This window comes from Diceros bicornis, chromosome 18 (assembly GCF_020826845.1).
Source record: "Diceros bicornis minor isolate mBicDic1 chromosome 18, mDicBic1.mat.cur, whole genome shotgun sequence".
Classification (NCBI taxonomy): Eukaryota; Metazoa; Chordata; class Mammalia; order Perissodactyla; family Rhinocerotidae; genus Diceros; species Diceros bicornis.
This window is the reverse complement of record NC_080757.1, coordinates 36,649,099-36,670,681: the sequence shown is the minus strand read 5'-3', so window position 1 is coordinate 36,670,681 and position 21,583 is coordinate 36,649,099. Positions and strand designations below refer to the sequence as shown.

At 57.1% G+C, this 21,583-nt stretch overlaps 1 protein-coding gene across 1 annotated transcript; it reads left to right on the top strand.

Moving 5' to 3' along the window:
- Window positions 1–1,444: 1,444 nt before the first annotated feature.
- Window positions 1,445–20,007, top strand: NGFR (nerve growth factor receptor). Its single transcript, XM_058559357.1, has 6 exons — window positions 1,445–1,578; window positions 8,295–8,436; window positions 11,695–12,054; window positions 15,509–15,761; window positions 16,974–17,134; window positions 17,794–20,007. The coding sequence occupies exons 1-6, from the start codon at window positions 1,510–1,512 to the stop codon at window positions 18,093–18,095; spliced, it is 1,287 nt and encodes a 428-aa protein (XP_058415340.1). The 5' UTR covers window positions 1,445–1,509; the 3' UTR covers window positions 18,096–20,007.
- Window positions 20,008–21,583: the final 1,576 nt, after the last annotated feature.

The window sequence follows — 21,583 nt, the reverse complement described above, 5'->3', positions numbered from 1 at the left end:
CATGCCCTCTTCACCTGTACACTTGATCTCCCCCTTCTTCCTGAAATGTGGGAGGGTACTACTATTTTTTTCAAAGTAGAAACTGAGGTCCACACATAGCCAAGATCAGGGGGCGAGGATGGGCTTTGTAGACTTGCTCCCCACTGCTCTGTGCTCCAGGGCCTTCACATCCGGGAACCAGGAATGGCTGAGGACAGGCAGGCGGTGAGCATCCTGGTGGCAGAGGTGGTGGTTCACACCAAAAGACTGGTGGCACACTCCCTGGGTTGCAGGGGCCTATGATCAGACCTGCCAAGGTTTCTAGGGCGCGGTAAGTGTGGTCCTGGGGACGCCTACATAGTACATGGATGTGAGTCCATCCAACCACTTTTCCATTTATTCCCTTCTACAGACCTTCACTGAACACCAATGGAATCATAAGCCAATGGAAACACCCACAGTCTGGTGAAGGCTATATTGTTGAGGATACACCTTTGTGTTTGTGTATGGGTGTAAATGTGCGTGTGTTCACGAATGTGTGTGCACTTGTGTGAAAGACTATACATGTGAGAGCTTGTGTGGAAGTGACTGCACATGTACATATGTGGATATGTAGGTGAGTGTGCGTTTGAATGTTATGACCACGTGCAATGAGTGTGCATGTGTGCCTGAGTGTGGAGGTGCACACGCACGTGTAGAACGTGCAGATCCACACGAGCGCCTGAGGATGGTGTGGGCATATGTGGTGCGTAAGGACATATATATGTGAGCTTGAGAGAGCGTGTATTCTTGTGTTTTGTGTGCACACCTGTGACCCCTTCAAACCCATCTTTTGAGAATTCAAATGATGTCGGGATGGACGCCACCTTGAATGTCCCGGCTGCACATGGTCGAGGTCAAGCCACCTGCTACCGTTCCCCTCCCGCTAGGCCTTTGCACGGAGAACCCCCTCACCCTGGGAAGGGGCAGGGGTAGGGGTCGGGTATGGACCAGAAGATGAAGGGCAGGGCGGGCAGTGGGCATTCTTGACGATAAAGGCTGGGTAGAGAGCAGGAGACCGGGGAAGAAGCTGAAGCCAGAGGCAGAGGAAGACGGGTAAGAGAGTGAACCCTGCGGGGAGCCGCAGTGGGGACGCCCTGGTCCCCAAGCCGCAGCATCCGGGACGGACGCGCAGTAGCGCGGGCCGGGCACTGGGTACCGGGCCAGGGTTGGGGAGCGGCTCTGAAGGCCAGGGCGTGGAGAAGCGGCAGCGGGGCGCGCGGGCGCGGCTCCCCGCATGCCCTCCCTTCGCCTCCTCTCCCCTCCCTGAGGCGGCGTGGCGGGCGGGCGCGGTTCCGGGGGTGGGCCGGCTGGATGGGGAGGAGGCGGGGCCGCCGCACTGGCTTCTCTCAGCCCCTCCCGCCCGCAGCCAGAGTGAGCGGAGCCTCGGCCAGCTCCGGGGGGCGGGTGCTGGAGTGCAGCGCCGCGCAGCCCTATCCGTCCGCGGAGCGGACTGAACTGGAAGCCGAGCGCTGCCGCGGGAAGCAGGCGATGGGGGCAGGTGCCGCCGGCTGCGCCATGGACGGGCCGCGCCTGCGGCTGCTGCTTCTGCTCTTGGGGGTGAGTACTAGCCGAAAGGGAGCCCGCTCCCTTTCCTGGAACCGGGACCCCGATGGTTCAGGTTTCCCCGAGGGAAAACAAAACAGAGCGTTGAGGTCCCAGATGCTGGGGATGGATGGCGGGAGAGGAGCTCCCGTTAGGATCCACGGAGGAGCGTCTAGGGTTCTCAGAGCGCAGAGGCGACCCTGAGATCCAGGGTAGAGATGCGAGCAAGAGGGGCGCACGGATGCAGGTCCTCCGGTACCGCGGTGTGTGTGGAGGAGCTGGGAGGAGTCTCTTAGGAGGGGGTCCTGGGGCTCTCGGATGTCTGAGTTCTTCGGAAGAGGGCGCTTGAATGCCGGGATCTCGAGGCGACTTTCTCCCTGAGCATCTTGATCTCTGAAGGGTCAAGGGAAGGAACCCAGGCTAGAAAAGGAGGAGGAATGGGACGGGGACTAGAGATGTGAGGGGCGAGCGGGGCTGGGGCGGGGAACCAGAGACGAGGGGATGCAACAATGAGAGAGGAGGTTGGAGGGACTGGAGGCAGAGGGGACCGGGCATCGGACAATGCGGACCGGCCAGACAATGGGGGGGAGGGGCGTGGGAGGGAAAGGTTCGAGGAGCGAGGGTCAGTTGAAGAGACGGTAGAAATTGATTAAGGAGGGTAGAAAAGGGCCGACGGCAAGGGAGGTAGAGAGATGGAAGCAAAAGGAAAGAAGACGGAGAAGGGAGAGAGGACTCTAAAGTGGTCGGGGACTCGCCTGCCCACCAAGGGACAGTGGGACGAGAAGAGAGAGTAGAGGCACGGATGTTTCCCGCGTCTGTCGCGCGCTCTTTCTCGCAACCTCGCCCAGTCGGGAAATTGCGGCTGGGGATCCGAGGTTGGGAAGAGAGCGCCCGCTTCGTCGGGGCGAACCCGCTCCCTCGGTTCCCCCACGACCGGCGGGCTCCTCCGACGCGCTTATTCTCGCAGTCTGAAGCAGGGCCGCGGACCGGAAGGGATGGAGCGGGCGTCATCCGACCCGGTCTGGCCGCCGCCACATTGCGGAGTGCAGAGCGCCGGGACGCGCAAGGCTGGGAACGTCCCGGCAGCTCGCAGCCCCGGGTCGCGCAGGCGGAGGCGGCCCGCAGGGGGCGCTGCGGCGCGAGGGCTGTGCCATCCGCTGCTGCCGGCGCGACTGGGGCCGCGCGCCGCCCCCCGCGAGGATCCCGCATTAAGTTAAACGGCCCGAGCGCTGTCCCCAAGGTTCGCTCCGCTCCAGCGGTCGGGATTCTCCCCGCGCCCTGCCCAACTCTCGGTGGAAGATGCTGGGCACCGAACCAGACGGAGGCGCTCGGACGCCTCGGATTCTGTCTCGGCAAAGGACCGCGGGTCCTCGTAAGCATCTAAGTCCGCCTGGTAGTTCTGACCAGATTTCCAGGATATGTGACCTGGTGTGTGGCCATGAACCAAGTGCCCTGGAAGGTTTGGCAATGGAGGAAGTGTCCTCACCCTCCTTGCCATCTTCTTCTCTCATCTGAGCATTGCGCTCCCAAATCCCCGTTTTTACAGATAAGGAGACTGAGGATCTGAGACTTTAAACGACTTGGCCAAGATCCTACAAGCAAGTTGAGCCAGAGTCCTAGCTAGACTGCCCCGCACCTGAGTCCCAGCTTGGTACTCCCCGTACCTCTTAGGGGCAGCCTGGCGTCCCAGCTCCGGATAAGAGCTGCGTTTCTCGGCGTGGGGGGGGTGGTGGTGCTGGACACCATCCGCTGAGTCAGGCGGGCGGTGGAATATGGGGGCTGGGGTGGCCCCATCCCCGAAGCTCAGTCCCGGTTCCCTGGAGCTGTCGGTACCTGTGGCTTCGTCCGGGGATTTGCGAGTGACTGCGGGCACGTTTGCTGACTAACGCCATGGGTTGGAGATGCTTCTCGGCCGGGGAGGGGCGGGGGAGGGGGACTGGAGCGGCCAGCAGTGCGGATCCGCGAGGGGCGAGGGCGTGGGCTCCGGACCGGGGCTGGAGAGAGTGTCGTCCGAGTAGAGAAGAGGCGTGGAAGGAGGGGAGCTGGGCGTGGAGGGCCTGGGGGCTCGGGAAGATGGACCCGGTGCAGAACCTGCCGCCCGCAGCGCCTGCGGCTCTCGCCTCCGCCTCGCCGCGGGGCTGCTGTCTATGGGCTGGCTTTGCGCACCGCGGCGGTCCGCGTTTCTTCCTGGGCCGGGGCGAGAGAGTGCTGAAACCAGAGCGCGTCCCGGCGGGTCGGCTGGCGGGCCGCGCCGGTAATGGAGGCACTTTGTCATTCAGACGTCTGTAACCGGAGCCGCCGGGCTGGCTAATGCGCCTAATAGGGACACAGCGAGGGCAGCAAATGAGAGGAGGAGGCTCCAGGAGGGAAGGGGTCCCTACCCCGCTGTACCAGCCAGGTCCCGCTCAAGCGCCTAGATTCTTCCCTAGGGGTGCGGGCTGGGGAGGCGGGAATAATAAAATTTGTTGAGGTCCTGCTGTGTGCGACGCACTGACCTGGGTAATTTATCTTGCGTTATCTAATGCTTATAAGGTCCCAGCAGAGTACCTAGTTATTCCCATTTTACATTTGAGGGAGCTGAAGCTCCTAGACTTTCAGGCACGAAGCCAGGCTCCCCCAGTTAGTAAGTGGTGGCGCCCTTGTTGGAATCCAGGATGCTTGGCTCGGAGCTTATTCTTTTCCTCCTTATGCCAGGCTCCTCCCCACCCCACCCCAGCCATCATTTCACGAGGAACATGTGGCCCTGAACGACCACTAACCCTGGAGATTAGATCTGTGTCCTATGCCCTTGGCACCAAGAACTTGGAACTGAGCCCCTTCTCCCCACTCAGAGCCCCTGCCCCCTACAAAGTCTTCAGGTAACATCATCCTCAGAAGTTAGCTCTTGTCTCCCACCCCAAACTCAACTCCTATCTACAGGGGTGGGGGCCAGGTGCCAGTGCTGCCCCTGGTTTTGCATCCACCTCAGAAGACCCTCCATGTATTTGAAAACTCTCCAACCCCACAGCAGCGACTAATGGCTCCATTCACCTAAGGAACCCTTTGCTGAAGCTGTTGTGAATGGTTAAGATTTATCACTGAAGCATTCATGTAGTTTCAAAGTCTTTCAACTATGTTGGTGTGTTTTCTATTTTGTCCAATTTTTAAAAATTTTTAAGATTCGTGAAAGTCAATTCATCTAAGAGTATTTCCAACTTCATTTCTTGAAAGCCTTGAAATGGCAAAAAAGATTGCAAACATTCTCGAAAATGGGATGAAGTCATTCCATCAAATTGGAAATGAATAAAAGTGTAATATATGTAAATTTCAGACAAATGTGTCTATCATTTTGGTAAATTGATCATTTTGGAGGAAATACCCCAAATCCTAGTCATCTCTCCCTGCTTCTCAAGATTGCCCCACCTCCTCCCAACAGGGGGTGTGGCAGGGGCCATGCATCAGGTCACTTAGCAAAGCTACCTCTATGGGCCTCAGTTTCCCCATCTGTCAGAGAGGGGATGAAGGCAATCCCTCAAGTCTTTCCCCTTCAGCATCTTGGCTTCTGGAGTAGCTGTCTGGGGTGGCATTTCCTCTCCCTCATGGGATTGTGACTCCGAGCAGGGGTCAGAGACCATGTCTCATTGGAAACTCTTAGTTCAATATTCAGTAAATAGTGTTGAATCAGTCAACTTTAAGGAGAGCAATTTCCCATCCTCCTTTGGTCCTCATGCTCTCTGCAGACTCTTCCTGGTGGGTCTTTCTTCATATCTATCCTGCCCCCTCCTCTTGGATGGTTTCCTCTCTTTGGAGATGGCAAAACACCCCTCTCCCTCTACCTCCCACCCAGGGTCAGTAGCTCACTCTCCCTAAGACAAGACACTTCTTTGATAACTAACGTTACTGAACTCCTACCATATACAAGACAGATTTGCATAAATTATTTCACTTAATTTTCACAGCAACCCTGAGCAGCAGATATTACCAACCCCAAGTTTTAGGTGGGAAAACTGAGGCTTAGAGAGATTGAGGATTTACCCAAAGTGATGTACGATTAAGTAGCAGATCTGGGATATTTTGCAATAGGAAACATAAAACAAGCCCAGGAAACACATGGTTACAAATTATGTGGCCTCTCCACGCCAAATGCAAGACTTGGGAGAAGACACAGGACCACAGGTTTCAATGAAAAGGGGCTTGCACAAGGCTGCCACACTACCCACCACTACTGTGGACAGACCCCCTCCACCATCCGGAGCCCAGGTCTCTACTGACCTCAACTAACTGGAATGCAGCCAAGAGCCACTAAGGAAGCCAGAAAGACCTTGGAAAAGAGAAAGGAGGGATCCCAAAGTGTATAAACACCTTACTCATCCATTTAACGCTTACAGCAACCCTCTGAGGCAGATGCTGTCACAATTACCTAATGATGAAGAAACTGAGGCACAGAGAGTTTCAAAGCCTGTTCCAGATCACCCAGCTCTAAGTGATGAGCCAGGAGTCAGAGTGATGGACACAGCTGAGGAAGAAGGCAGTAGAGCCCACGAGTTTTACTCAGAGAATTGCCCCCTCCCGCCTCAGAGCTTACACTCACTTTACACGCCTCCCTACCAAGGCTAGTTACATAGTTTCTAAAGATCCACTTAGACCTGATAAATTAGAATGGTGTGGGAGGGGCTGCTCAGGTCACACTCTGGTAGCGGCAAGAATTGACAACTGACACCTTGACAGGAAAGGAGGAGACAGAAAAACTAGAAAGAAAAAAAAAGCTGACAAGAGGGTCCAAAGAGACAAAAGTGTGGTAATTTGCGTGAAGAACACAAGGGCTTCACTGCATTGCAGCCCTGAATAATCGCTTGTGTGAATATTGAGTCCCTGAGTCCGGGGGAAGCCATGAAGGTATGTTCTAGAGTCAGAGAAGGGTGCAGCCACCGTGGTTAAAATGAAAAACATGAGGTGATTAGGGCAGCAAAGGCTTGACTCTGGGGAAAGGCAGCTCTCTAGAAAGTCATGCCCCCAGAGTTCTAGTTAATTGAAGTCATATTGTATTTTCATGTTCTTGAATTCCATAAATATACACGTAGGGTCCCTGCTATGTGCCAGGCACTGGGGCAACTACAGTCCCACCCTCTGGGAGCTGACAGTCTAGTGGGAGACCCTGTAGAACATCAGACCAGACCAGAACAGTGAACAAGGAGAACACATCACGGGGCAGCTGCGCTTGGTCTAGGAGGGGTGGGGACGACAGGACCACTTCTTTGAGGAAGTGACATTTCAGCAGAGCCCTGAAGGATGAAAAGAGACCCGAACAGACCCTCTGGAATCTCAATCATCCTCTGGGGGAAAGCCTGCATCTGGGACCCCCCGCCACCAGCCCCAGGCTCCTGGTCTGCAGATGTTCCCAGCACTGTGTGTTCCTGCCACCTGGGAGGAGACGGTGGCAACACTCGAGCTTCCCCCTCCTATGCTGCTGGTCTCTTGAGGACCACAGGCTGCCTCCTAGACCCATCCAATCTCTCCATCCCCCGCTTCCACCAAGCCCTGGTGAGCCCTCGGGATATTTTAAAGGACTGGAGGGAAGGGAGTGTTCTTGGCCATGAACTGGCCCGTGCGGAAGCGGAGGAATGCCCAAGGTGACCTTTAACGCTCCCCTCTGGTCCCACGACCACAGAGCCCATACTTCCTCTCAGCATCAAATGGGAGCTGCATGGTCTGGGGCCAGGGAAACAGGCTTTGGAGTTTTATTAGACATGAAGTTTTTTTTTTTTTTAAGGAGTGGAAATATAAAGCAAGCTGCCAGCAGCCCCTCCCTCCAGGGAATCTGGTGCTAAATCATTCCATCCACGAGCAAAGATGCGGCAGGAATCTGACTCCCCTTTCTCCGGGTTTCAGCACTCTTCCCCCTGGCTGCATGGGGGGCAGGGAGAGGGGAGGGCTGGTGGCTGGAAATCAAATCCTGGTGGAGCAGGGCTGCTGGGTGGTGAGAGCAGCCACTTGCTCATCATTGATAACAGGCATCCCTTCCTGCCGTCTTGGCGCCAGGCTCTTGCCAATTGGCTGATTCTTTGCTCTGGCCCTGAGCTGTCTCCATCTCATTCTGTGCAGAGAGATGAAGACTCAGAGAGGGAAAGCAGAGTAGGTCGGAACTCCCAGTACAGAGTCAGGATTTGAACCCACGTCCCCACCCCTCTGCCTTCTGTTCTTGGGTTAACACCTCCCATTTGATATTTAATACACCGAATGGTAGAACTAAGGACCTGGAGTAGGGCCCTGCTAGCCTTTGTTAGAAAAGGCTCCCCTCTAGGTAGATGCAGCCCTGCAGGTGTGCAGCTTAGCAAGTGGCATTTGGCCTAGATTTCAGCTTTAGTCGCCCTCTTGGCTGGGAGCCCTGTGCAAGCTGCAACCTGTCCAACTCTTCATGACGTCCCTGCCCGAAGGCGGTCTGCTGGGCCTCAGGCCGCCCTCCGCATGTGGTGTATCCTTGGGATTCCAAGAGTTGCTGTAACACCAAGACGAACTTTGCAGTAGGTCAGCATCCGAGGCTCTGACCTCACACCCCCAGCAGCCTGCAGGAGAGGGCTGCCCCCACTGCCTTCCTCCCCCCCCAGCTGTGATGTGCCTAATGCCTCCCTGGTGAGCTCATCCTGGCCCAGGTGGTTCCAATAGAAGGCTTTAGCAGGGGGTGTTTGATCCCTCAGAAGACACCCCCTCTCCTTTCTCTTGCCAGTCTGACCTTCTGATCTCCCCCCACCCAGGTGTCCCTTGGAGGTGCCAAGGAGGTGTGCCCCACGGACCTGTACACCCACAGTGGGGAGTGCTGCAAAGCCTGCAACCTGGGCGAAGGTGTGGCCCAGCCATGCGGAGCCAACCAGACTGTGTGTGAGCCCTGCCTGGACAGTGAGTACAGGGTGTGGGGGGTGGGGGTGGGACGGGGGCTGGGAGGAGCATGCCCAGTGGAGGCCTCACAAGTGCTCTGCCTCCTGGCAGTCTGCTGCCCACCACTGTATGGGCACCAGAAGTGGGTTTGACCCAGTATAGGAGGCAGGGAGGGGAAGCTGAGAATGGGTGAGGGAAGTATGCAGAGGAGGGGGACCAGTGGGGGATCTCCAGGGGGTGCCCCTTCCCAGTCCCCAAGCAGAGAGGCTTGGTAGAAGAGTGTGGGCAGGTGGGGAGGAGTAGCTGACGCTAAGACGAGCTAAAAATATCATCTGCGCTGCAAAATCAATGGCTGCCACTTACCCTCGGTGTGTTTGGGGGAGGGGAGGAGGATCAAATCCTGGCTGCCCTGGAGACTGACCTTGGGGGATCCTGGGAGGGTGTGACTACCCCTACCCCCAGGCCAACTGTTCTCGGGCTCTGACCAAGGAAGCAGAGTTTTCCCAAGGCAGCAGGGACGGGAGTTGGAGACCTGTGAGGATGTCCTTACTATGGGGCGGTGTCAGGTGGGGGAGGGGAGAGGGGCGCTGTGGCCATTCCTACCTGGGATTTCCTTGGGGAGGGGAGAGAACCCCGTCTTCCAGGGCTGCTGGATGAGAGAGGCAGAGGGATGGGGAGTCTGGGGTCTGAATTCTGTGTGCTTTTGAGTCAGGAGTCTTGTCTCTCCTGGATGCCCCCAGCCTCAGCTGCTGCCTCAGGCCATGGGCTCAGTGCTTTTTTCCCCTGACTCTGTCTCCATCTGATCCTGCCTTCTAACTGGCACTCAATGTCCACCTGGAGGGCCAGTGGGAACCATACTCAGATTATTCTTTAATCACACTAGGAACAAGGGTACAAGGAACTGGGAACTCTGAACCCACTGCCAGCCTAGTCTTACCTCTGGCTACGCCCCGCCCACCCCCTCATCCCCTTACCCCCTCCCCACCCCCCGACTCACGCACACAGCCTATGTATCCTTCAAGCAACCTCAACTCCTTGGTGTCCCCAAACATACTGTTTTCCTATCCATGTGCCTGTGGATCCTGTAACTCCATCCCCCAGCAGAGGGAGGCCTGGGCCTGAGTGGAGAAGCTGTGCATCCTGTAATGCCTTTCCCATCTTGCCATCTGGCCACCCGTCCTGGCCCTGGCTTCACAGAGCTTCCATCCCAGGGCAGGGATGGCCAGCCATCAGCTACCCTGGAACCTCCCAAGTTTGGCTCTTTCATCTCCTGAACTCCTGCCCAGGGCCTCTCCTCCCTGGACCCTAGGTCTCCCAGATGAGACCCCACACCCTCTGTCCAAGCAAGGGGAGGGATACAGGAGCCCAGGCAGGCTCTGGCATCTCTGGGGGAGGGGAGGGGAGACAGGAGCAGAGACCCGCTGGGAGGTGGTGGCAGGTTCCTCCCATTTCCTCCCTCTGCTCCCTTCCCTTTCCCTCCTTCCTCCTCCCCTGCCCCCAGCTGCGTTAACAGGCTGCCTTTACAAGCCCACTTTATGGGATGGAGACCCCAGTGGACTTTCCCTCTATCCTCAAAACGTTTCCACAAGGAAACCCATTAAGCTCCTGCCTTCATTCTCTGCCAAAAAAGACCACATTTTTCCCACCCCCTAAAACCCTCTCCCAGGAGTTTTCTGCTAATTTTCTGTATTTTCCCATGGGCGGGGCCCCCCTTCCCACACTGTGACTAGACCCACCCCCTGACACACGCCAATCAGATAGGAGCCTCTTGTTCATATAAATTGGACATCCTGCCTTGGCTGTTTGTTTGGAAGTTCTTTCTGCTGTCTGTCTATATCCCTGCTACCGAAGTTCACCATACTTATCATTGCCCACCCCATGGGGCCCAGCCTTTATAGGAGCCCTGCTGTGTGTCAGGTGCTTTAGGGTGAAATTTCATTTATTCCTCACCACAACCCTGTGAGAGGAGACACTATTCCCTATTTTACAGAGAAAGATAAAAGCTCAGAGAGGTTAAGTAAAACACCCAGAGTCACACAGCTAATAAGTGATGGAAGCAGGTTTTGAATCCAGATCTATCTGATCCCTAGGAAGAGAAATACAGAGATCCCTCTGCCAGAACTGACTCTTTCTTTTCTCCTCTTCCCTCCCAAGTTCTACCCCTTTCACTTCTCTCTGGTTTTTCCTTCTTTCTTTTCCCATCCTCCCTTCACCCTGCCTCAGATAATGATCCTTTGCTCCATCTTGTCTCTTGATGCCTTTGGAGAATGTTGAGATCAGACTTCACAGCAGACCTCGATTTCCCTTCAGTGGGACCCTAGTCTCTCTACTTCTGTTCCCACATTCTGAGCAATCCCTCCTTCCCTGGATCTCAGGTTCCTAACTCCGTGTTCTTCCTGCCCTTGGAGCAAGTATGCATCCTCTTGGATTCAGACTGGCACAGAGTTCTCCACCCTGGGCTGGAAGGGGGAGAAGATCTGGCCCTGTGCCTGCCCCCTCCTTGCACGAGGAGGAGAGGACCCGGGCATCCCCTGGCGTCCCTCCTCTTAATCTGGAGTTCACATCCATTAATTAAGAGAGCATGAGTCAAGAGTGAGCTTGGAAATCTCCCCTTTGTGCCACTTGAAAGAGCAGAGGACTATATATGCAAGTCCTTCTTGTTTTCTAGCTTCAATCTCTCCTGCTGTACCTGAACTTTCTTGCCAGGAGCCCCATCCCCACCCTCAAGAGCCAAGCCCTTCAGCTTCGTGGGGTAGCGCCATGGGTGGGAAATTCTGCTAACCCTAGTCACTCCCATTCAGGCCACACCTGAGCCCCGACCTGGGAGGAGAGGCATGGAAGGCCAGCCGGGCCTGGGCTGGGTTCTCAGCTCAGCTCTGGCCTGCGGGGAGGGCTGGGTGGGAACCATTTTCAGATTATTCCTTAATCATGCTGGGAACAAGGGTACAGGGCTGGGAACTCTCTAAGACAATCTGCCAAGAAATGTACTGGCACCAGCTGGGTTACCCTGAGAAGCCTGAGGGCCAGTGCTTCTGGGGCCACCCTTCCTCCTTCCTAGGGGGCTGCCAAGAGCTTTCACAGACCCAGGGTCGCACGGAGGGAAGAGGGTGGGAGTCAATGAGGGGACGAGGCTGAACCAGGGGTCAGCGACCTGGCGGGGGGGTGGGGCGCGGAGGAGGAAGGGACGGAGGGCCTCCAGCCCCTGCGTCCCAAGTGCCCCAAGGGCAGGCGACTAAATTCTGGGCTCCGGCTCCCCCCCGCCCGTGCATGTGCCCTCAGGCGTGACCTTCTCGGATGTGGTGAGCGCCACCGAGCCGTGTAAGCCGTGCACCGAGTGCGTGGGCCTGCAGAGCATGTCGGCGCCGTGCGTGGAGGCCGACGACGCCGTGTGCCGCTGTGCCTACGGCTACTACCAGGACGAGACGACGGGCCGCTGCGAGGCGTGCCGCGTGTGCGAGGCGGGCTCGGGCCTCGTGTTCTCGTGTCAGGACAAGCAGAACACCGTGTGCGAGGAGTGCCCCGACGGCACGTACTCCGACGAGGCCAACCACGTGGACCCGTGCCTGCCCTGCACGGTGTGCGAGGACACCGAGCGCCAGCTGCGCGAGTGCACGCGCTGGGCCGACGCCGAGTGCGAGGGTGAGCCGCGGGCGCCCCCTAGGGGCAGCTCTGGGGCCTTGAGCCGGTGGACACCCTCCCTGAAACCTGAGGGAGCGGTGGCTCCGATCCTTCTCAGCGAAGAACCCCTTTCACTACGTCCTGCTTTGGGCTAAGTGTTTGGAAAGACCTGTTTGATCCTTGAGGTGGGCTTTCTGAGCTGGAAGAGTGGCTTGAGGATCCTCAGGAGTTGGGACCCTCTGGCTCTGAGGCCTGCCCTAGGTCCAGAGTGGTTTATGGCTCTGGGACCTGGGATGGAATCCGCCCTGTCACTTACTATCTGAGTGATGTTAGGGAGGACGCTCCTCTCTCTGGACCTCAGTTTCCTCACTGGCCATACGGTTAGCAGGGTTGTTGTGGGTTAGAGAAGGCGGCTGGCCTACTTCAACTTGTGATGTCTGGGGGAGGGGTCAACAGTCGTGGTTACAGTTTAGTCAAGGATGAAGTCGGACCCAGGGGACATTAAGGAGGTCACAGGGGAAAGGCTTTGGGGCAGAGGAAGAAGAGGAGCAGCAGGCCTGGGGCTCGGGAGCCGGAGGACGAGGCCGAGTGCGCTTGGAGGGCTGTCAGCCCCAGGGTGCATGGGAGCTGGATGTACCCACCATAGCCAGGCGTTGGGCTCCAGGAGAGGGGCAGTTCCTGGGATGGGGAGAGGAAGCACCAGGGCAGCCAGGTCAGAACTGGTTTGGTCTCTGGTTGGTGACATCCATCTCAGGGGAGATAGGTGGGCTCTTCCATTGCAGGGAGAGGTTGACAATGCCTTTCCTTCTCTCCATCACCCTGAGCCTGGGATCCCATTTTGCTTTGTCTCTTTGGGACCTAACCCTCAGGGTGCCCTCACTCAGCAGGCAACACAGCGCCTCCTTCAGGGAGCCCCATGTGTGACAGCCTTTGCCCCAGTCTGATGAAGGGGACATGGTCCCAGCACTTAGTTCCCAGGAGGTCCCCCATTCTGGTGGAGGCAGCACAGCCTCTGCTCTCAGAGCGGGGGCAGATGGGGGAGATAGATCCTACTGTGGGGAGCCTCTAGTCTGACACCCATGCCTCCTTTCCACGTCTAGGAGCTCAGGGTGGGGAAGGCTGTTAAGCTGGGCTGAGGCCTGGTATGCCTGTGATGTTTCTCGCATTGGGCAGGGGGGAGGAATGGGGCGCAGAACATGGTGGTTCTGGTGGCGATTGGCCTGGGCTAGGAGACAGGCAAGTGGTGTCAGGTGTCAGGTGCAGGGCAGAGCAGGGAGGGAGTTTCAGCAGCTGGCGGGCGGGCAGCACAGTTCCGTGGGCAAGTCTGGACCAGCTGGTGGGGGACAGAGGTGGTGGCTGGGGGTGGGGTGGGCTCTGCCTTTTGGGGCATTCACAGATTCTTCCCAGATACCACCCCACTTTCCCAGCCACCCTTGAGGGGTATGTTTATCCCTGCCCCTCTTCCCCTCTCCGCTCTCGTCTCTGAAAGGTTAAATGTCAGCTGGGGCAGAGGGAACATTTCAGGAAGTGGAATTTGATTATGGTTTGGTCGCTCCCCTCCCCTCCAGTGCTTGGTACTTTCTTCCATATACATTTCAGGTGTCAACATGGTGACTCACCCACCCTGGGGGCAGAAGCCTCCCCTCTCCCCCCAGTGAAATTTGGTTTAGGAAGAGTAACCTGGTCCCGCTTTTCACCCCCAAATCTGACAGCCCTATTCCGGAAACGGCTGTCAGGACCCGCCAAGGGCTTAGCGGATTGGAATGCTAGTGGACATGGCCACATCTGGATCTCATCCCCCCGCCCCCATCAGAGGGGATTGGAGAAAGGAGGGGAAAGCGCCCTGGACAGCGCCGTCTTCAGCCTGATCTGTCCCTTACTGCCATCTCAGCCCTTCCCCACTGCTCTCAAATCTCTGATAGCCTGACAGCACCCCTCCATACCTTCAGCCTCTGGGTTGGGGTCCATCTGAGCAGAGCTCTCTCAGCCTCAGGGCTCAGGCTGCCCCTTCAGCTTGCCCAGTGCCCTAGCAGGGCAAGAGAAGACCCTCCCCAGTCCAACGCCTTGTCTGTGGCTGCCAAAACACAGGGCTGTGTCTCCCCTACTTCCTGCCCCACCCCTCCTACCAGCTCCCAAGACCAAAATGGGGAAGGGGTGGGATGGGGTAGCAGATGGCAGCCCCCTTCCCATGCAAGCCAGATGGATTCCAGATTCACAGCTGGGGGCCTTACCCCTCAGAAGGTGCTGAAAACGGGGGTCTTTGAAGCATCTCCGTCTTGAGCTAAGGAGGCCCAGGAGATGGGTGGGCAGCTTCGACACCAACTTGGGTGGGCAAACTGGGGGCTGAATGGGGCAGAACTGGGGAGCAGAGTGTCCTCCCCTTCACCCCATTGGCATGTCCTGTCTGCTTTCCCTCCCTGCCCCAGGCCTGGGAAGTGAGGATGGGTGGGGTAGACATCTTGGCCCAGACAGGTAGCCCCAGGCCGTCCAGAGCCCACAACCCCTTGTACTGCTCCTGGCTGGATGGCAGAATGGAAAATCCCACCCACTGATGCCAGGAGGTACAGAGTCCCCTGCCAGGGAGGCTGGCAATGCCCAGCTGGCATGAGAGGGCCTAGGTGGGTGGTGAGGCACAGTCTCCCTCCCCTGAGGCAGTGGGCAGTCCCTGCTTTGTAAGCCCTCTTTCCATCAGCAGTCTGCTTCCTGCCAAGTTGGGTTTGGGCTACCTGACACTGTCTTCTCTGGGTAGCAAGATTAGATGGTGTGGGGACCATGCAGGGCAGGAAACAGAGGTGAGCCACTGACCAAGGACTGGTTGGAGGGAAGCAAGCCAGCTGGGCACCCCCGCTTCCTGCCCGAGCCCAGAGCTGGGACATCAGAGACCGGAAAGGAGGCTGAGTGCCAGCTCTCGGGGAGGTCAGGGGGAAGGTACCTCTCTGTCTGGACCTGAGTACCCTCATGGACCTGAGTACCCTCATCCTTCCTTAGGACAGGGTTGACTGGAGCCCCTGGGGCAACCTGGGCCAGACAAGTTAGAACATTTCCCCAGAGTGATTCCAGCTGGAGGCTTCCTGGGGCTCACTCGCTCTTCTTTGTGTATTTACCTCCATGGGAGTAGAGTAGAATTCTAGGATCACAGCTATACCTGCGATGGAAGGGAGCTTAAAGACCATCTCTCTTAATATCTCCATTCTACAGATGGGGAAATTGAGGTCCTGAGAGTTGAAGGGACTGGTCCAGAGTCACACAGCAAGTCAGTGACAGAGCTGAAGGGGACCTAGGTGGCCTGATTCTTAGGCCCTTGCTCTTCTCCACTAGCATGACATCATACACACAATCCCAGCCCTCGCCCCCGTGTGTAACAGTTGGTGCATGAGCACGTGGAGCGGGGGCGGGGAAGAAACCCTGGAGTGGGTCAGAACATAGCGGAGGGGCTTGCGGAGTGGGCCCTCACTCCTGCAGCTCTTTCTCCCAGAGATTCCCGGCCGTTGGATTACACGGGCCACGCCCCCAGAGGGATCGGACAGCACTGTCCCCAGCACCAAGGAGCCCGAGGGTCCTCCAGAGCAAGACCTCGTAGCCAGCACGGTGGCAGATGTGGTGACCACAGTGATGGGCAGCTCTCAGCCCGTTGTGACCCGAGGCACTGCCGACAACCTCATCCCCGTCTATTGCTCCATCCTGGCCGCTGTGGTTGTGGGCCTCGTGGCCTACATTGCCTTCAAGAGGTGAGAGGGGGCACGGGGGACAGAAAGCGGGACCTTTGTCCTCAAGGTGGGCTTTGCTGTGACTTTGACCCGAAAATGCACAAATCCTTTAAACGCAGCCCCAAACCAAGCTCATCCTCACTCACCATCAGCAGCCCCGCTCCAGGGCGTGGCGGGTCAGCAGGAGGTGGGGAAGGGGATGGTCCCTGTCCTGTCCTGGCACCAGCACCTCCCCACTCACAGGCTGCTCTCCTTCCTCACTCCCTGAGCCCCCAGCTGCACACAGAGCTCTCTTTACCAGCTGCCTGTCTCCTCATCCCCCGAGCCCCGTCCACCACAGTTACCTGTGTGTGCGTGTCTCTTCCTTCCCATGTCACATTTGGGAGCCTGTGGCACCCACATCCAGAAATCCAGGATGTGCAAAAACCCTCAGAAAGCATTTGAAATGTTTAAGTGCACTTTCCATTTTGTAAAAAAAATCACCAAAGTAATACATGCTTGTTTGGGAAAATGCACATAAGACCAACGTCTTATAAAGCAAAAAGTAAAAGCCCCTTTATTTCTCCCCAAATCCTACCCCTCTCTTCTTTGGATTCTGTTTGGAATGGATCCTTTCCAGACCTTTTCTGTGCATTTATAAACATGTATATATAACTTTTATAGTTATACATAAACACGCAGGTTTTTTTAAAGCATCAGTGGGATCGCACTATACATCTTCTACAACTTACTTTTTCACTTAATCTCCCTTGGGAGAACTTTCCTCAGGACATATAGATTATCGGATCATTTGTAACCATCATTCAATGATAGGGATGGATCATGATTTATTTACCCAGTCTCCTATTGATGGACGTTGGGTTTGTTTTCAGTTTTTTCTTATTGCTTATAATAGCAGAGGAAAACCTTGTATATATCCCTGCACACACGTGGGAGTGTTTTAGAAGGTAGACTGGGAAAAGTGGAATTCCTGGAAGTCGTTTATTTATGCACCATTCATCCCATGAACGTTTAGTGAACGCCTGCTGTGTGCACCAAGCCCCTCTGCCCTCTCCGTGCCTTCCGTGTAGGCCAGGGCCGACATGTAGAGAAATAAGAACCCAGGTACCATGGTTGGGGGCTATAGTCGGGACCTACTGTGGCCTGCCCCTGGCCCCCACACATCAGGCACCTTAGCCGCACGGCCGGTGTGGCCCCTCACCCCCTGAGACCGGGCCTGCCCTCTGGCTCCAGGTGGAACAGCTGCAAGCAGAACAAGCAAGGAGCCAACAGCCGGCCTGTGAACCAGACGCCCCCGCCTGAGGGAGAAAAACTCCACAGCGACAGCGGCATCTCTGTGGACAGCCAGAGTCTGCATGACCAGCAGCCTCACACTCAGACAGCCGCAGGCCAGGGTGAGCAGCGAGGCCGGGCGGGGGGCTGAAGCAGGGAGAACGGGAGTGATTAAGATTAGACTGCAGGAAGGACTGCCAAAGGGGCTGGCTCATGGTGCCTCTGTGTAGAAGGATGGGAGAGGCCGGGGGAGTGGAGGGGAAGGACATTTCCAGTGGAATGGCTTGGGAAATGGAGGCTTTGACAAATTGGAGCATCCAGGCTCATCAAGCTAATTGTCCCCCCTAGGGCTAATCACTCCCCAAAGTGGCTGCAATTAGCCTCCTCCCCTGGACTTCTGGGGAACAAGTAGTTAATTATGTACCCTAATTAGTGGCCCATAGCCCAGCTCCAGGACACTTGCTGCCATGGAGTCTGGGACTGAGAAGTCCTGTCTCCTCTTCTGCTTTGATTGACTGCTGGGGGCGGGGAGGGGGGTTAGGCAGTGGGGATAGTGCTGGAGCTGTGGGCGAGGAGGGGACATGAGCCAGCCTCCCCCAGGCCCCTCCATGGCCCTGCCCCCCATCCAGGACCTCATCTTGGCCACCCTCTGCCTCTAGGCCCTCGGGGCTTCCCCAGATTGGGAGGTGAAATGCCTGGGCCCTTCTCAGCTCTTACCCATGCCCTCTGGGGGGAAAGGGGGTCCAACGGGTAGCACCTGACTCCCCTGGGTTCTTGGCAGCCCACAAGGGAGATGGAGGCCTCTACAGCAGCCTGCCACTGGCCAAGCGGGAGGAGGTGGAGAAGCTGCTCAATGGTTCTGCGGGGGACACCTGGCGGCACCTGGCGGGCGAGCTGGGCTACCAGCCTGAGCACATAGACTCCTTCACCCACGAGGCCTGCCCCGTCCGTGCCCTGCTTGCCAGCTGGGCCGCCCAGGACAGTGCGACGCTCGACGCCCTCCTGGCCGCCCTGCGCCGCATCCAGCGAGCCGACATTGTCGAGAGCCTGTGCAGCGAGTCCACGGCCACCTCCCCGGTGTGAGCCGAGCTGGGAGCCCCTGCCCTGCCCCCACATTCCGACGACTGATGCTCCAGCCAACCCCCGTGGGCCGGCGTCAGAGCTGAGCCCCTCTGGGCAGGGCCTCAGAGCCCAGGCCCCCAAACCACAGCCCTGTCACTGCTCCCGTGTGGCCCCACCGCTTCTGATCACACTCCTCCAGTGCCAGAAGGACCCCTGCTGCCTCTCCCTCCTTGCCCCTTCCCGGTCCCCATCTCAGGCTTTCTGCTCCTTCTCCCCATACTGCTCGACGGGCCAGCCCCTCCCACCTTAGCAGGTGTCATATCTGGGGGGCTGACACCAGGGATGGCGTTGGGGGCCATGACAAGGCCCCAGAGACTCAGAGGGAGAGACTGAGGAACTAAAGCCATGGACTCTGCACTGTGAACTTGGGGAATGAGGGGGCATCAGAGTGGCCTACACCCTCTCTCAGCCCCCCTCACCCTCCCCTCTGGCCTAAGATGAAGAGGACCAGAGGCTTGTCTGACCTGAAAGGGGGTTTTGAAATCTAGTCCATCCCCTTTGTTTTACATACAGGACAATGAGGTCCAGAGAGAGGCGGTGACTTGCCTAAAGCCACCCAGCAATAGGAGGCTGAATGTGGACTGGCTCCCTCCTCCCTGAGTGAAGGGTGCAGGCCTCAGGTTTGCTTAAGGGCTGGGAGAGGGGGGCCAGGCGACCCTCTGGGAAATGTCTCAAAGCCAAGTCCGGTCTGCCTTCTACTATCTCCAGGCCTGTCCAACCCCTGTGAAGGCAGGATGCTTCGCTCAAGGCCTGGTCCTGTGATCCGTCATGACCCCAGTGAGGTTTGGGGTTTGTGGAAAGGGGTGCTGCCTCCCTCTGCCTGTGCCCTCAGGCATGTCAGTGTGGCCTCTGTGGTGGGCCCAGTCTGTAGGTGCCCTCCATCCCGGCACAGACCCAGAGCCAGCACAGGCGGCATCTTCCCCTAGAGTCAACCCTGCAACACGCAGATTCACAGACATACAGACGCACGCATACAAGATGAGAAACCTTGCCTTGCTTCCCAAGTTCTTTCTCCTGGGCTGTGACCGGATCCTGCCCCGGGGCAGTTGCCAGAGAAGCATCGAAGGGAATTGCGCTCTGCTGTCTGTCTTCCCTCGCCCCCGGGTTTGGCGGGCCAAGCCTCAAGCTGAGGCTTGAGCTGGTGTCTGTCTTCCAAGGGCCTGCACGTGGAGGAATGCCCCCCCACATCCGCCCCTTCCCTGCAAGCTCGGTTTTGGCCCGGCCCGGAAGGCTGCAAAGAAGGAAAGTGGACCAGTGTGGGAACGCAGCAAGAAGAGACTGAGATAGCCTGTGGCCCATTGAGGGTCTCTCCCAAGTTTAGAGGATCCTACAAAGGACTGATTTTTCCCTAGCTGGGTGCCAGAAAGGGGCCCTGCAGTCTCCTGAGGTCCCTCCCTGGCCTGTTTTCTTGATGTTGGAATGAGTGTGGCTCCCCCTCTATTTAGCATGAACGAGCCCGAGCAGGGTGTGTACTGACAGCCACCCCCTCCCTGGCCCAGGGTTCTTCCAACCCTGTGTAAGGGACTGGGAACACTATACGTAGATGGCATTTCTTTGACCTCAATCTGTGATGGGAGGAAGAAACTCACCTGCTGGCCCCTCGCCTGTGCACCTGGGGAGTGGGACAGAGTCTGAGTGTATTTATTTTCCTCCCCAGCAGTTGGGGAGGGCGTTGGGGGTTGCAAGTATGTTTTAGCATGTGTTTGGTTCTGGGGCCCCTCCCACCTCCCTTTGGGCTGAGATGGAAGCCTTTTGGCCCCCCAGCTGGGGGCTATGAGCGCCAGACTCCCTGTCCCCTCCCCCTTGCATCCTGTGTAATCATTTCTTGGGCCCTCCTGAAACCTACACATAAAACATAAATGATGACCATTAAATAGCAAAGAAAGAAAAATAGTCCAAAGAGATTTTCTCAAATACGCGTGGTTTGAGTTGGTGGCGCTTGTGTGTGTTAGAGACCCAGGTATAATTTCCAACTCACTGAGTTCCTGTCCTATTTTTTCCTCCCATAAAATGGGGAAGTTTTAACAGAAATCCAGCAAATTCACATGTGTAGCCATGGAGTTAATTTAAGTGGGATAGGGAAGGAGTGGGGCCCCTTTGCCCCAGATCTTGGAGAGGGAAAGTGAAAACGGCCATGCAGGAAGTGGGCCAGCTGTGAACTTGACCAGATGTCAGAAGTGAAGCTGACCACGGGGGAGCCAGAGGCTTGCTAGGAAGGCCAGGTCACAACCCTGCAGCTCCCAGCCACGCACATGGCTTGGGAGACACACACACCCCACCCACACACATGCACATGCACAGCGTCTGGCTCCAGATGGCCTGTGGGAACCTGGCTGCCCGGCCTGGAGTTGGACAGGCCCCTCCCACATGGCTCTCCCAGGCAGCTCCCGATCCGGGCTCCTACCAGCCTGGCTTTCAGCTCTGCCTAGCCCAGGCCTGGAAGCTCCTAGAGCTGCAGAGTTCCCAGCCCCAGGCCTGTGCCCGTCTCTGAGGCTGGCAGGGCAGCTGGTCAGACTGCTTAGCCTCTGCTGGTCGCTTGGCCAGGTCTCCTGGTGGGGCTGGTTTGTGGTTGCTGGGGAAGGTCACAGGAGTCTTGCTCTTCCCAGAAAGAACAGCAAACAAGCGCTCCCGATCTTGGGATCCTGGGACGAGCCAGCTGGGCCCCAGCCAAGAGTTTGACATGAGGTGGAGGGCAGGCTGTCTTCCATCTCCCACCCCAAGACTGTGCCGGCTGTGAGGAAGGCGGGGGTGGGGGTTATTCAAAGTAGGTAAGAGAAACAGTCCTGGGACTTGTAACCCCCTGTGTGATGGGGGAGACAGTCTCCGTCTTGAGGGAGCCTCCCATCTGATGGGGCAGACACAGTCCCAGACTTCAAGATACCTCTCATATAATGCGGGAGGCACAATTCCTGACTTAAGGGATCCCCCATCCTGATGGGGGAAATGCCTCTAATTTGGTGGGGGAGAGCCAGATGCTGCCTGTGGGAATAAGGGCGACACAAATCCGTGCCTTCAGAGATCTTATATTCTCGAGGAGGGAGATGGCAGACAGGCCCTATATGGTATGCAGTGCCATGATCGGGGTAAGTGGGGTCCCAGCCCAGGCCCACCCCTCCCAGGGGTTAGGGAAGGATTGTGGGAGAAGGGACATCAAAGCTGAGCCCTTAAGGATGAGTGGAGTTAACATGCCGGGGGAGGAGAGTGCTTCTGGCAGAGGAACCCACTCAGCAAAGAGAGAACAGAGCCCAGGGCCTGGGGAGGCTCCTGTGCCTGGAGCCCAGAGTGAGCCAGAGGTCAGTGGGGCCAGATGGGGAAGAGCTTATGAAGAGACACTCAAGGCGTCTGGACAGCGTTCTGAGAACACTGGGGAGCCACTGAGGGGTTTCAGCAGGGGGGTGCCACAGACAGATTTGCATTTAGGAAGTTCAAGCTCTGGCTGCAGTGTGGAG

Excerpts from the sequence above, each read along its gene's own strand:
- NGFR (XM_058559357.1), top strand. The coding sequence starts at position 1,510 with ATGGGGGCAGGTGCCGCCGGCTGCGCCATGGACGGGCCGCGCCTGCGG. Across the intron at positions 15,762-16,973 it reads GCCTACATTGCCTTCAAGAG|GTGGAACAGCTGCAAGCAGA; the intron begins GTGAGAGGGGGC and ends CTCTGGCTCCAG. Across the intron at positions 17,135-17,793 it reads TCAGACAGCCGCAGGCCAGG|CCCACAAGGGAGATGGAGGC; the intron begins GTGAGCAGCGAG and ends GGTTCTTGGCAG.